At 40.7% G+C, this 16,144-nt stretch overlaps 1 protein-coding gene across 1 annotated transcript in view; it reads left to right on the plus strand.

Moving 5' to 3' along the window:
* Nucleotides 1-690: 690 nt before the first annotated feature.
* LOC108261424 (plexin-C1) overlaps nt 691-16,144 on the plus strand; it is a 32,365-nt gene continuing 16,911 nt past the window's right edge. The window contains exons 1-9 of the mRNA XM_053685642.1: nt 691-1,840; nt 3,551-3,679; nt 4,141-4,275; nt 4,559-4,659; nt 7,686-7,794; nt 7,896-8,049; nt 8,184-8,289; nt 8,462-8,555; nt 14,488-14,526. Of these exons, the coding sequence (XP_053541617.1) occupies nt 923-1,840; nt 3,551-3,679; nt 4,141-4,275; nt 4,559-4,659; nt 7,686-7,794; nt 7,896-8,049; nt 8,184-8,289; nt 8,462-8,555; nt 14,488-14,526 (1,785 nt within the window). The 5' untranslated portion in view covers nt 691-922. The remainder of the gene's footprint in view (nt 1,841-3,550; nt 3,680-4,140; nt 4,276-4,558; nt 4,660-7,685; nt 7,795-7,895; nt 8,050-8,183; nt 8,290-8,461; nt 8,556-14,487; nt 14,527-16,144) is intronic.

A 16,144-nucleotide genomic window follows, 5' to 3' on the forward strand; every position in this document is an offset into this window, starting at 1 on the left:
AGTAGCTAGAAAAATGTGAAGATCAAGAGAATTGCAGAATGAAGAGGTGCTAATGGATGATAAGATGCACTGTTTCAGTAAGGGAACATCACTGAATTTGTGATCAATGTCCAGGCCACTAGTGCAGAGTGTATGCCCATGAATATGATCAGGGAAGTTCACATATTGATGCAAATCAAAACACTACTGTACAGGCACAGGCTGGTGTGGAGAATCCATATGAACATTTAGATCCTCAAACTGGAGAATTATTACAACAGACGGTTCAAGCTATAGTGTGATTAGTTCATTAAACTCAGAGAAAAAGATTTGTAAGGACTTGGGTGGTGGATATATCAGAATAATTAAAACTGGATCAGTGCAAACAGTGGCGGCTCGTCCACAGGGGCAGTGGTGCAGAGTCCCACCATTTATACCAGGTGTTCATCAAATGTTAATATTCATAAAGTCCTCATTCACAACTCCATACAGACTAACGGAGAGCATTTCCACTGCAAATTATTCAGTTTATCTGCTATTCTAATATACCTGAATTCACCCAGTCCCCTTTGTGTGTGAATAACACCACTGGGGCGCAGCACTAAACCATGAACAATCCAGTTTTAATCTAAAAGTTTCATATCAGTGAAAAAATAAATCTAAATTACCTGATGGTACTGAAGGTGCCGAAGTTGATCAGTGATCAACAATGCGGTCAGATAACCATCTTTATCTAGCCTATAAATAAAAAAGCGATTGACACATTACAGCTGTGCATTTTAACAGCTGTGCAGCTTTCAGCTGGTGACAGGATGTGTTGCAAACATTCTTTACGCGGAAGCCGTCACTTTTGTTCACTTTCAGTGAGCAGACACAGGCTCCAGACTTCATCTGTCTAAAAGGCTGAAGGCTCCGGGATTCAGCCCCCACGTGTACGGACACCATGAGGACTGTTTTACTCGGGATATTTATTCTCTTTAAAGGAGCAATTTGCACGTCTGAGTACAACTTTAACGAGGTGATCAGACACTTTGCTGTGGGAAACGGTAAGGTGTTTGTTGTTACCGACTCTCAGCTCCACCAAATGCGGCACGATCTCGAAGTAGAGAAGATTAAAGTCATATCAAGCACCACGGACCAGAACGCAGTGAACATCTTGTTGCCTTTCGAGGCGAACGGAACTCTGATCACATGCGGCACTTTGAACTGCGGACACTGCGAGGTCCTGGATATAAATGATATAACACGAACTATCTACAGGGAGAACTTGCCGGTTGGACCGCTTGTGAACGAATCATCCGTTGCGTTCCTTGTCGATTATCCAGGCGACAGTAATGGCACATACATGTTGGTGGGGAGAGAGAATAATGATGAAAAGAAAATGTGTACCGATGCCGGTGTGGCATTGTACAACACTCTCTACACTCAGTATGGTGATATTTTTTCTAAATCAGACTCTTCTACAACTGAAGCCTACATTAGGATTCCTGGTGTTGAGTGGGTAGATGGTTTCCAGGTATCTTCACAGTTTCAGTCCTACCTCTTCGCCAACATTAATTTAACCAGCAAAATAAAAAAAGTGGTTTTCTTTAAGATGGATAACAACCAGAAAAAAACAGAAATGACGAGATCTCTGAAAGTTGCAACTTTACGCTGCTGTGATGACCAACTTCGCCAGAAACTTGTGTCCTCTGCCTTTATCTCGTCGGAGTCTTCTCTTTTATGGATGGGAATATTCACTGCAGAGCGTCCAGACCACCCTGAGAACACTGTGTTGGCTATTTACAACATTACTGCCAGCAGACCAGTGAATCCTGCTGAAGAAATCAGATGCAGTCCAGACTGTCCCAGATCAACACAGGTTTGAAACACTTAGATAGTTGCTCTAAAACTTAAAACATTTTAACGTAGACCTATTTATAATCTCCATGCAAGCAACATATATATGTTATATAGGTTATATATGTTATTACCAGGGTTGGGAGGGTTACTTTAAAAATGTATTTCATAACACTTACAAATTACTTCATAAAAAATGTCATCAGTAACTTAATCCAAGTATCACAATATGAAAGTAATGTAATCTGATTATTTTTGGATTACTTCAAGGCCACATATGTAAATAAAGTCAAGTGAAAAACAATATGATCTAAAATACTTTTATTTGAGCTTAAAACATGTTCAATGTTTGAATTTGTTTTAAATAAATAAATTAATAAAAGATTATTGTCCCTGAGGCGGGCCACGTCTTCGTTTTCAGAAGTCTTTGTTTTGGTCTGTTTACACTGAAACCCGGAGTTTTCAAACTAAAACGTTTCCAAAAGTCTCCGTTTGAGCGCCGGAGTGTAGACACGCAACCATAACAATTATGCGTTTTAAAAAATAAAAAGCACTGGTGTAAACAGGGACTAAGTCCCGCCTTCTTGCACACTGATTGGTCGATTATAAAAGACTTGCGCACTGATTGGTTGATTATAAAAGCCCTGCACACCGATTGGTCAATTATAAAATACTTGCACACCGATTGGTTGATTATAAAAGACTTGCACACTGATTGGTCGATTATAAAAGACTTGCACACTGATCTGGCAGATTCCTGCGTCTCAACCATTATCCTACTCTCAGAGTGAAGGTGAAGCACTGTTGTGTACAGTGTTAAACAATTGCTTGACAATAACAACAAATGAAGCTGTCTTCAGTGTCTACACACCCATGACCATATAAGGTCATCTTAATTTCATGTAATCACATTACTCGTATCACATGGCCATTCAAATGTGTACATGGTGGTAGAATGTTCACTCATGGCATCTGATATTTTATTTTCTTCCATGGACATTCAAAAGAATTTAGGAAATTATATATATTTATGTGATGCTAATAGTGTGTCTTTTTTTCAGTGTATTAAAATCAGCATTCATAGTAACTCTGTTTTGAATGCTATTAAAACACGGGGTGGGGGGGGTTGTAGGGGAGAAAAAAAAAAGTGTCCTCTTTTTGAAAAATCAGAATTTGGTCACCCTAACTTTTGTGATGTAATGTTACTGGCATCAGGGATAGTGATCTTTTAATTATTTATTTATTTATTTTCTTAAAACTAATCCAAACACTGAACATGGTTTTAAGCTCTAAATAAAAGTATTTTAGGATCAAATTGTTTTCTCTTGACTTTATTTGCATATGTGGCCTTGAAGTAATCCAAAAATAATCAGATTACATTACTTTCATATTGTGATACTTGCATTAAGTTACTGATGACATTATTATGAAGTAATTTGTAAGTGTAATGGAATACATTTTTAAAGTAACCCTCCCAACTCCGTATATATTGTGTTATGTCAAAAGATTAATTTCTTTGGTTTTAAATGAAAAAAAAAATCCTGATAGTATTCCTTAAAAACATTTTTTTAATAAAATGTGCCTGTAATCTGATTAATTTGTTTTCTGACATAACTGTAACGGATTACAGTTACCTTTTTTTTTTGTATCCTGATTACGTAATGCCGTTACATGTACTCCGTTACTCCCCAAGCCTGGTTTCTACTGATAACCATTTGTCTTGTTCCTGTAGAATAACGAGGCTGTTGTAGATCCCCTTGCTGTGGTATTCAAACACAATTCAATGACATCTGTGGCAGCGAAAATTAAAGGGTCTTGGACTGTGCTGTACATCGGAACTGCAAATGGCCAACTGATAAAGGTCTGATTCTCTCTCTCGCGCTCTCTCTCTCTCTCTCTCTCTCTCTCTCTCTCTCTCTCTCTCTCTCTCTCTCTATTTCATGTTAAATGGTACACCCAAACCCTGTACACACAGTCAGCCAGACAACACTTGCAGACTATTATTGTGCGAGCACATGTATTAGATATGTTTTTGAAGATTGAAGACAATGCAAAAAGAATGTTTCTTATGTTATGTACAACAACAGTATATTTATAAACACAGTGAAGACAGCACACTTTTTCTTTTTCTTCATGTATTTTTATTATTATTAATTCTAATACAAGTTTGCCTATGTCTACATCTATCTACTATGATATGTACACACTTTTCCTCTCTATATGAGAAGCTGGTGAATAAATCTTTACAGTGGCTGTGAAGGCCATGCATTGTGTTGAAACTCCACATAATGATTCCAAGCCTTGTTTTGTGTCATATGACAGCTTGTACTGGACACAGATTACAGATCTGGCTGTGCAAAAGTACTATACAGATCTGATGATGACAGGATGGTGTTTCCCAGAATGTACTTTGACCCAGTGGATCATAATTACATCTACATAGCTTTGAGAAATCAGGTGAGTTTTAGCTGGTCTGAAGTTAAAGCTGTGCCTGCACACATGGATTTTTAGGATGAAATTGAGACAAGTGACCAACTCTATTCATTATTTATGCCAAATGATTTAAGAGGCAGTGCTCAAAGTTAAGAATCAGCCAGTTCACTTCAGCAGTTTAAACAAATGGTTAACTCCTAATAGCAATAAGACAAATAATAGCAATTAATGCCATAGCTTAATAGTGTTTGTGTGTGTGTGTGTGTGTGTGTGTGTGTGTGTGTGTGTGTATGTGTGTATGTTGTAGATTAAACGTGTTGCAGTGACTCAGTGTGGTATGTATGGCACTTTAAGAGACTGCATTGGCAGCATGGACCCTTTCTGTGGATGGTGTGGGGTCACAAAAAGGTAACCTTCTAACCAACTCTTTTACATCTCTCACTAATGAAATGTTTATGTTCATTTTTCAGTTTAATATTCAGTTCATTAACTCTTCCAACAACCAGTGCTTTTTTTTTTTTTTTAGCTTTCTTTCATCAGTTAGCTCTTACTGCCTTATATGCTCGTGCATCACCAACCTGATGCAGTGTAATTGTCTGTAGTAACAGCACATATCTTACAGAATGAAATACACTCACTGTCCACTTTATTAGGAACATCTGTACATTCATGCAGTTATTACACAAACTGCGCAGTTCATTTTAAAAATTATTTACAGCATATATTATGTGCTGTACAAGATTTCAAACACTCCATAAGCAATAAACAGAACGAGTCACTTCATTTTGTTGCTGTCGTATTTCTTAGCTACTTCCTGGTGCTTTTTTAATTAGCACAACAGACACCAGAAAATTGTTCTCACCAGCATGGAACTACACATTGCAGCTATGGTAACCATGCAACCAAACAGTGGAAAAGAGGCTGTTTTTCTGTCTGTTTGAGGGGTTATTTCTCTCATTAATGATCAGTGGAGTGAGATGGACAACTGGGGAGATACACTACATACACTGCCTAGGCAGGATGGCCCCTTACTTGAATATTAATAGTAATCATTCTTACTCATCTAATGTTTGCTGTGTGTCATGTAATGGGGATAGAGATGGATGCAAGTGCACTTTAAGTTTTTATTAAAGAGACAGGCAGACAATTCCAAATACATACATCAATCCAACCATCTATCTTCTATATCGCTTATCCTACTGGGTCGCAGGGAACCTGGAGAATATCCCAGGGAGCATCAGACACAAGGCAGGGTACACCATGGATAGGTTGCCAATCCATCGCAGGGCACAATCACATACACATTCACACACCCATGCATACACTACAGACACTTTGGACATGCCAATCAGCCTACCATGCATGTTTTTGGACTGGGCAGGAAACCGGAGTACCCAGAGGAAATCCTTGCAGCACGGGGAGAACATGCACACACACACACAGGGCTGTGTTTTTGGAATTGAACCCCCAGCCCAGGAGGTGTGAGGGGAATGTGCTAACCAGGTCTCTACAGTAACAATTATTTTTACGGTTGAAGTTCAGGGTTTTTTTTTTTTAGAGATGCTAATGTTAATGTGCTACAATATAACACACAAGTGGGCATGAGAGAACTTGAGCTGGTCAATTATGACAGAATTTAGGAACATAGCGTGAGCCATGACAAATTCATTTACCTTCTATAAACTAAATTGAATATTTTCAGTTAATTTTACAGGCTGTATGCAAAAAAACAACAACCATTAACCTGTTTCATCTTGTAAACAAATACAAAAAACCTCAATGTTCAGTCTTTGAAGTCTGCTCCTCTTAAATATATTTAAAGCTACACTATTAGACATTTTCCACTGTCATGGTTCTGGGCTGGAGTCAGTTCTGGAACCGCTCTGTGTATATTGTGTATATATCTGAATAATCTCATATAGGATGTGATTGGATGAGTTCATTTACCCGTCAGATGCAAAGCGCTTTAGGTTAATGGTGTTCATTAGGGATGCATCAATCAGGATTTTTTACAGCCGATACCGATCGAGATGCCAATCTTTTTTCGTTTAATCAGGAGGTCATAAACAGTTAAATGTAAGCTCTCTGCTCATGGTCACTGTTATTTGAATTAAAATAATAGCAATGAGAAATACTGTTGGGTAATTGATAAATAAACAAGCATAAAATATTTATTTTTAAATATCTTAAACAATAAAGAGACCTAATTAAAAGTAACTAACACAAATATGAAGGCTAATAGCCTTCTAAGGAAATAGCTTACTAAGCTTAATGTCAAACTGATATTAAATGCAACCCATAGTAATTAAACATTATTTCATTTGTCATTTTATTTATATTTTATGAATTAATTATAATATCTATTTTTTATATTAACTGATTTATTTATAACTAAGCACATTTTCTGTCTTCAGATTTTATTATTTTTTGTTCATCAGTTGTTCCTTTTAGATTGGTCCCCCAGTAAATTGTTGCCATGTGTGCTGATAATATTGTGTCAATAAAAGATGGCGGTTTATGAGATCAGCAAGTTGAGAGAAGCAAATGATGTTCAGTGTTACTCTTGTCATCATAATGGCTTATTTGCAGTATTTGCACACTTGTTTGTTTGACTGAGGTGATGAAAAGCAGTCTGAAAATTGTTGCATGGTGTAGATGCATTTTGGAGTTGTAGTTTTTATTCTGATTTTATTATTCAACTTCAAACAGGTCACTTGCAATGTCTATATATTTTTCCACAGACGCACAAAATTGCAAATGCTACTGAAATGGTCGCACTGTAGAGCCCTGCTAACCACTAATCTACTGTGCACGCCAATTCCAAATCGAAAGGCAAAAACATAGTCAAAAAGCAAGTGAGGAGTCAAATTGGCAAAAGGGCATAAACAGGGCTTAGACAAAAATCGAGAAATACGAGGACAAAACAGGACAAAATCCCTTTAACGAGGAACAAGGATCAAAGGCTCGGTATGGGTCTGGTGAAAAACACACAGAAACACACAATACTTTGCACTGAACAAAGAAACATGAGGGGTTTAAATGATAAATGTAACCAAAGGTGGAAACAATAACAGCTGAGACATTAGGGAGGAACCAATGCATAACAAGGGCGGAGACAGGACAGAAACAAACAAAAAAACCCACAATTGTCAAAAGTAAACAAAATCACTGTTAACCCGGAACTGCATGCTGTTGCGCTTCGGGCAGTTCATACTCGACACATGCTCCGGCACACAGCGTGAGGGGAAATCCGTCACACTGTGAGAGAAAACATACTGTGAGTTCTGATATATATATTCCTTCAGAACATGACCAGACTTCTCAAACCACTTGCTTATTCGTGTTATCCACAGGTTTTAGTGGTTATGTGTTCAACAAAGCAGCCCTCTGACATTAGGCATTTCTTTTTGTCCCCTCATTTTTGATCACTCTAGATGCTGTTTGCAGAAGGAGTGTACAGCACCATCTTGGATCTCCATTGCTAAAGATTCTTTTCAGAAAGAGCTGATTTCCTTTCAGGTTATTTCTTTAATCCCTGGAGAGGTAAATGTTATTGAATGAAATATGAAAAACCTCTTATCTTTTTATGGAAATGTACAGTATTTGTTTCTTTTTTAATGTTATTAATTGTTGTCCACTCTCAGATCAATCTGACTGTATACCTGCACCTGGAGGCCACAGAAAGTCTTCCTTTAACATGTACATTCAAGGCAGGAAGTGTGGATCTGTGTACTAGCCCAGTTGCACACTTTCCCAGCTGCTCCTGCAATTTCCCTGAAAAGCACCTGTCTTCTGATAGTCAGTATTTTCACAGTATTCTTCAGAATTGTGTGGGTCATATCACATTTTATAGGCTAAGTAAAAAAAAAACTTCTTTTTTTTTAATGAATTCATTTTGCCCAACAATATGTAACTCTGCTCTACTTCTCCAGGACTCAAAGTCACAGTGACAGTCAATATTAGTGATCAGATCTTCACAGACAGCCTGACACTGAGGAGCTGCCCAAATATCACAGAGAATACACAATCAGATGCTCAGTAAGAAGATCCATTATTAAAAACCAAATATCTGTAACCAACCATCTGTCACTTTAACATGTTATTGGCCTATATAATAGATATTTGATGACACCGTATATATCATATTCTGGATGACACCAAGAGTCATGGTATGGAGTCTGGTATAGTTTAATGTCTATTTAATATTTAGGTGCACAGCCTGTGTCTCAGCTGGGTGTTATTGGAACAACAGTGGCATGAAGTGTACCTGGACTCCTAAATCTGCACCTTATGTACACATACAGGTGAGTCTGTGTAATGTACTCAGCTACATACAGCATACAAGTGAGACATGACACACGTCTCACTACTTTCTATATTACTTTTGGTTACTTCAGTTGAGCTTTTGCTAACTTTATTTTTAACACATGCAATTTTTTTATTAGAGAATTGTTTGCTCCCATTTGTGAATTTCTTACACCACCCTTTCCGCAATCATTGTTTTCATCAGTCTAGTTTGTTCTGTATAGTTCCTTTCCTGTTTCATTGGGAAGTTTTCATATGTATTCAGTGATTCTGTTTCTGGGTTGGTTGTTCTGTCTTTTTTATACTCATCTTGGGTTTCAGAAGTACCTCAATAATCAGATTTATTAGCTCCATGGATTTTATGTTTTAGTTTCATATGTAGAATACAGTGCTGTGAAAAAGTATTTACCCCATCCTGATTTCTTCTGTTTTTGTGTATTTTTCATACTAAATACTTTTAGATCTTCAAACGAAATCATACATAAAACAAAGGCAACCTGAGAAAACACACAATACAGTTCCCTTTCAAAGGGAACTTCAACATTGCGTTTAGCATAACACTATGGGGAGCGCCTGTCGCGTGACCGGCATCTGAAGCTTGTGTAAAATCATGCCTATTTATAGGCCTGCCATAATCAGGTGACGTGGTAATTAAGTGATATAAATATGGCACCTGTGAACCGTGCCATCAGCCTTTATTATCTTCAGCAAACACTGCATGTCAGTTGTCTGTGTAAAGAAACAAAAAGACGCTTCATTTAATTGCTATCTTTTCTCAAAATCTCAGAACTTTTCTATCCCTTTAAAAAAAAAGAGAAGAAAAAAAGGAATGAGCGAGAGAGAAAAATATGAGTAAGAGAATTCAGGAAGTGTGTTACGGCTTGCTCCCGTTTGATCACGGGGAATAGTGCACACTTTCTGGGTGAAGTGTCTAGCGATGTAGCATGCGATGGCAGCCTCGAGAGGCTGCGCACGGTAATGTCTACATTAAGCAGCTCGGCTCGCGACTCGCGCTCTTATAGGCGGAAGCCGAAGCGAGTTGGGTTTCAGAGCCTCGTGATCTGGGTCAGCCGCTGCCGAGGCAGCTAGCCATCTCAAGTTCGGGGGATCTCTTATGGATCTAGAAGAGGAGCCGGAGACGAGCGCTGCTCTTTCTCTTGCTCTGTCTTCCGGGTTCGGCTCTCCGCTGGATTTTGGAGCTCACGTCGCGACTCCTCCTTCCGCTATGGAAAGCCAAAAGGGGGAGAAAAAACACACACCCAAAAATAATAGTAATAATTTCTCTCTGACTCCGAGGAACCAGAAGGATGTGCTAAAAACTGAGAGCAGAGTATAAAGAGCTGTTTGAAGTGATTACTAAGGCTGGATGAGCCTTTTTCTCCCCAATGAAAGTAAATCCCTCACACTGCAGAAACTCCCCTTTCTTCCAGAAGTACATGACAAAATATCAGGCTTCTGGGGGAAAACCACGTATAAGCCGTATTTATAATCCCACGATGTTGGATTATTCAGCCATTGTGGGGAATGAACGGCATGGCTATTTAATTATGCTGAAAGTGGAGGAGGTGCTTGCGAGCTACCTCTCTCCATCTATGGCAGGTAATTATGGGGGCCGGCTTTGCCATCCAAGCCACCGTGTAACGCCACCGTGGCATTGGTGGGCAAGGCCTATGCAGTAGTAGTCTTGCTTGAGGGTCATTGCAGACAATGACAGTGTTGCAGGCCTACCAAGCAGACCTGCTGAGTGAGCTCGACATATGGCGGCATTCAGCCAGTTCCTTCCCTGTTGTCTCGAGTTCACCCGGGCATCCAAGAATGGAGCCCGGGCCAGCACTAGTGCGAGGGAGACCCAGAAGGCGAGTATGGCAGCCCGCCAACCCCCGCAGACAACAAGGGGAACCGGGCAGCCACAGTCATGGCCTGCTACTAGGCCTGATCTGAGAATGGTCATAAAGGCCAAGCAGGCAAAGAAGAGCGGTCCTGAGGGGCTGTGGAGGAACGTATCAGGGGACATGAGGTTGTTAGGGCAGTTAGCCCTCAGTGCTACTGTAGGGCCTTCTCTAGCCAAGACGGTCCCAAGTTTTCAGTGTTCTGTGGTCAGCAAGCTGTCACAGGGCAACTAAAATCTGATGCTTTCTCTCCAATAGAATGTGGACTAGTTAACGTCACTAAAAGACCATCTGGCAGCATGGAAACTACTGCAAAATGTGTCTCCATGGGTTCTGTCTACTGTAGAAAAGGTTTCCCGGGTCCATTTTATAGCTCGCCCCCCCGGTTCAGAGGTGTGCTCACCACAGTAGTCAGCACAGACCAGAGCCCGACGCTAGCACAGGAAGTAAGATCCCTCTTGGACAATGGGGCCATAGAACATATACCCCATTCCCTGAGGGAGGGAGGTTTTTACAGCCGTTATTTCCTGGTCCTCAAAAAATAGGAGTATGCGGCCAGTTTTAGATCTGCGTCATCTGAACTGTACTCTTCAGACATACAGGTTCAAGATGCTGACGCCCAAACTTAACATTCCACAGATTCAGTTTGAGGACTGGTTTGTGACAATAGAGCTAAAAGGTGCATATTTCCACATAGAAATATTGCTAGCTTTATCCCCTCGCACCTTCACAAAGTGCATGGATGTCACTCTGGCTCCATTGTGACTCCAGAGCATCTGTGTACTAAACTACCTGGACGACTGGTTAATTCTAGCACGATCCAGGGAACTGGCGGTTCAACATCGAGATGTTGTTCTCGCCCACATGAAGAGCTTGGGGCTTGGGTGGAACCTCAGAAAAATATGCTTTCCCCAGTGCAGTGGACAACTTTTCTGGGGGTTATAAGGATTCCACTATGATGAGGGCATTTCTATCCCCAACATGTGTAGGGTCAATCCTATCAACATTGAGCAAGATAAAGCTGGATCTTGGGAGACTATTGGTGCTTATGGGCCTATTGCACAGGAGACCGTTCAGTGGTGGCTGAGAAGTTGGGGGTTTCGTCCAAGGTTGAGTGTCCCCGGTTTCTAGCCTTGGGTCACACTCTAGGGATGTCTCCTTAGTGCAAGAAGGTAATGACAGACACCTCCCTCACGGGCTGGAGCGCAGTCTTAGAGCTGTCCAGCTCATGGTCTCTGGTGCTGCCCTCATCTGGAGCAGCATATAAATTGCCTAGAAATGTGGGCCATATTTCTATAACTGAAATTCCTTCTTCCTCAATTTTGAGGTCACCATGTGTTTACAGACAACACACCGGTCTCATATATTGACCACCAGGGAGGATTATGTCCGTGCCCCCTGTTCAGGCAGGCGCAACTAATTGTTCTCTGGGCAGAAGGAAAGTTTGTCAGTGAGTGCAATGTACATTCTGGGAATATGGGGGCAGACATCCTGTTGAGGCAGGGGAATTGGTGGCTCTATCCACAAGTGGTGGAGTCCATATGGCGAAGTTTGGCCAAGCGGGACTGCGTGTGTTTGCCTCTGAGGAGACAACACACGGCCCGCTGTGGTTCACCCTCACTCCTCCTGCACAGTTAGGGCTGGACGCCATGGTGCACATTTGGCCAAGGTCACATCTGTACGCTCCCCCCCCATCGCTCTGTTCCCACAAGTTCTAGCCCTGCTAGATGGCACTCCTTGGGAGATTCCCATCCACAGGGATCCACTGTAGACCCAGTGAACTGTGCAATAGCTACAGTCCTGGAGTTCTAACATTTCTCAGTGGGGTGGGCTCCTTCTACAATCAGGGTTTACATGGCCGCATTTCGGCCAGCCATGCCCCTGTTGATGGAACCTCTGTGGGGCAACATCCTCTAACTTCGAGGTTCATGCATGGTGTCAGGCAGCTGAGGCCCATCTGCAGGCCAGGCATACCTTCCTGGGACCTTTCTGTGGTCCTGGAAGGTCCGTCAGGGGCCCCATTTGAGCCCTTAGAGTCAGCGTCTTAGAAGCTTCTGACTCTAAAGGTAGCTCTTTTGCTGGCCCTGACATCTCTCAAGTGAGTAGGTGATCTACAAGCTCTCTCTGTTGCCCCTTCCTGCCTTGACTTTGCCCCTGAATTAGCCAAGGCCTTACTGTATCCTATGCCAGATTATATTCCTAAAGTGCCTAGATTGACTGCCCACCCTGTGGTGTTGCAGGCTTTCTGCCCTCCTCCATTCCCCACACTGGAACAAGAGAGAATGCACCTGCTGTGTCCAGTAACGGTTTTCTGTACTTACGTCCACCGCTCGGCCAGTGGCGTAAGTTGCAGCTGCCGGTCTGCTTTGGTGTAATAATTTGAAATCTGCAAAAATAAATCAGACATGTGAACTCATGGCAAATAACTCAGCAACTCACAAGTTAATAACATGTTTATGGCCCAATCAGGACCACTGGGCTATAGAAATATGGCCGTTTAAAAAACAAAGCGAAACAAAAAACCTTGCCAATCACTCCTGGACCCTTAGGCAAAGGCAAATAATTCACCTTCTCTTCATGCGGCATAACATCAATCAGCCATAACATTAAAACCACTGACAGATGAAGTGAGTAACATTGATTTTCTCATTACAATGGCATCTGTCAAAGGGTGATGTATATTAGGCAGCAAGTTAACAGTCAGTTCTCGAAGTTAATATGTTGGAAGCAGGAAAAATGGCCAATCATAAGGATCTGAGTGACTTTGACCAGGGCCAAATTGTGATGGCTAAATGACTGGGTCAGTGCATCTCCAAAGCGACAGGTCTTTGAGGTGTTCCTGGTGTGCAGTGGTTAGTACCTACCAAAAATGGTCCAAGGAAGGACAACTGGAGAACAGTGACAGGATCATGGGCGGCCAAGGCTCATTGATCTGCATGGGGAGCGAAGGCTAACTCGTTTGTTTCAGTCCCACAGAAGAGCTCCTGTAGCCCAACTTGCTGAAAAAGGTCATGCTGGCTGTGATAGAAAGTTGTGAGAACACACAGTGCACCACAGCTTGCTGTGTATGGGGCTGCATAGCTGCAGACCGGTCAGAGTGTCCATACTGACCCCTGTCCACTGCCAAAAGCACCTACAATGGGCACGTGAGCATCAGAACTGGACCATGGAGCAATGGAATAAGGTGGTCTGGTCTGATGAATCACATTTTATTTTGCATCATATGGATGGCCAGGTTCATGTGCGTTCTGCTGGGAAACCTTGGGTCCTGGCATTCATGTAGATGTTACTTTGACACAGACCAAGCAACGGTATTCCATAATTGCAGTGGCTTCTTTCAGCAGGATAATGCGTGCTGAAAAACTGCAAAATTTGTTCAGGAACGGTTTGAGGACCATGAAAGAGTTCAAGGTGTAGACTTGGCCTCCAAAGTCCATGGTTCTCAGTCTGATCGAGCATCTGTGGGATTTACTGTACAAACAAGTCTAATCCATGTAAGCCCCATCTCGCAACTTACAGGACTTAAAGTATCTGTTGCTAACGTCTTGTGCCAGATACCACAGCACACCTTTAGAGGTCTTGTAGAGTCCATGCCTTGATGGGTCAGAGCTATTTTGGTGGCACAAGAGGGACCTACACAATATTAGGCAACTGGTTTTAATGTTATGGCTGATCTCTGTATATTGGCAGCACACTAGGCTCCTATTTCAATGATGTATATAAATTTCACTTTCTCATTTATATGAAGTCATCCTATTAGTCTGTTTTTATTTTTCCAGTTTTAATATATTTATTTAACATTTGGGCTTAAGTTGCCAACTCTGAATATGGTTGATAATTAGTTTAAAAATTATACATCTGTATTTGAAGACGTTCCAAATGAAGTAATGTTTCTTCTTCTTCTACCTTTTTTCAGTTAATCATGACGTATTTTAACACAATGTTCTGTTTTAAAAATGTAATTTGGCATTTGGAGTTTGAATTGGATAAGTATAATAATGAAACGATTAAACATTAAAATGTGTTTCCATCCCCTATGCAGGACATATGCAAGCAGTCTTCCTCTGAGAAAAACAACATGGTGAGTGATATACGGATCTGATCGCACAGCATTAACAGAAAGAAGATTTCTGTTAGGGAAGTTAAGAGGAGTGAAAGAGGAATTGGATTTGTCTTCATCAGACCTTTTAAATATTTATTTTATTTCTAAATGAATAGCCAGCCTACTTTCACAAAACATTTATACTTTTGGAAAGGAACACAATATCTTGATTTATGCCTTTAGTATTTGATAGTTTTTGAATATTTTAATTCAAATTTGATATTGATCGGCATGGCTTTTTGCAGTGTCATGTGAAATAGTTTTCCATTCATACACTGGATATAAACAATTTACACACCCCTGTTAAAATGGCAAGATAAATGATGTCAGAACTTTTTCCACCCTCAATGTGAAATTACAACATATAATAATAAAGTGAAAAACAATCAGAAACATTTTAGGGAAAAATAGGAAAAATTACAAACCAATAACTTGGTTGCATAAGTGTGCACACCCCTAAAGGAATATTATTTTATTACACTCAGTCTTTTGGGTCTATCAGTGTGGCACATCTTGACTTGGCAATATTTTCCCACTCTTTCTTGCAAAAGCATTCTAGATCCATCAGATTGTGAGGGCTTTTCTCTGTGCACAGCCCACTTCAGGTCACCCCACAGATTTCTAGTTGGATTCAGGTCTGGGGTCTGGCTAGGTCATTCAAAAACTTTGATTTTCTGTTGGTTAAGCCATTCTTTTGTTGATTTGGATGTATCCTTTGGGTCATTGTCGTAATGAAAGGTAAAATTCCTTTTCATCTTCAGATTACAAGCAGACACCTGAAGGTTTTGCACTATAATTGACTGGTATTTGTAGCTATTCTTGATTTCCTCCATCTTGATAAAAGCCCCAGGTCTGGTGGGAAAAACAGCCCTAATGCATGATGCTGCCACCACCATGCTTCACTGTGGGTAAGGTGTTCTTTTAATGGTATTATTATACCTTTTGGAATTGGTCTCCTAAGACCAAAACACATGATTTGGAGTGATTCAGTTGTTTTTAGATGTTTTTTCATGAGAAAGGGCTTCTGTCTAGCCACCCTACCCCATAGCCCAGACATGTGAAGAATACAAGAGATTGTTGTCACCTGCAGAGAGTAATCAGTACCTGTCAAATATTCCTGCAGCTTCTTTAATGTTGCTGTAGGTCTTTTGGCAGCCTCCCTGATAAGTTTTTGTCTTTTCCTTTTGTAAATCTTGGAAGGACGTCCTGTTCTTGATGTCAGTGTGCTGCATTTTCACTGTTTGTTGACAATGGCCTTCACAGTGTTCCATTATACATTTAATGTTTGGGAATTCTTTTATACCCCTCTCCTGATGGATTCCTTTCTACAAGTTAGATACCATGCATGCAATGTAAGCTCTTTGCAGACCATGGCTTCAGCAGTGAGAGGAAACCAAGAAGATGTGAAGAAAATCCTACAGAAACAGCTGAACTTTATTTAGGGTTAATCAGAATAATTTCACTGATGACAGCTATATGATAATTACTTTTGAATATGAGATCGAATGTTATTGTTTCATTCTGAACACAGCCACATCCACAATTATAAACGGATGTTCACACTTACTATATGCAACCAGGGTATTGTATGTTTTAT

This window comes from Ictalurus punctatus, chromosome 14 (genome assembly GCF_001660625.3).
Source record: "Ictalurus punctatus breed USDA103 chromosome 14, Coco_2.0, whole genome shotgun sequence".
Classification (NCBI taxonomy): Eukaryota; Metazoa; Chordata; class Actinopteri; order Siluriformes; family Ictaluridae; genus Ictalurus; species Ictalurus punctatus.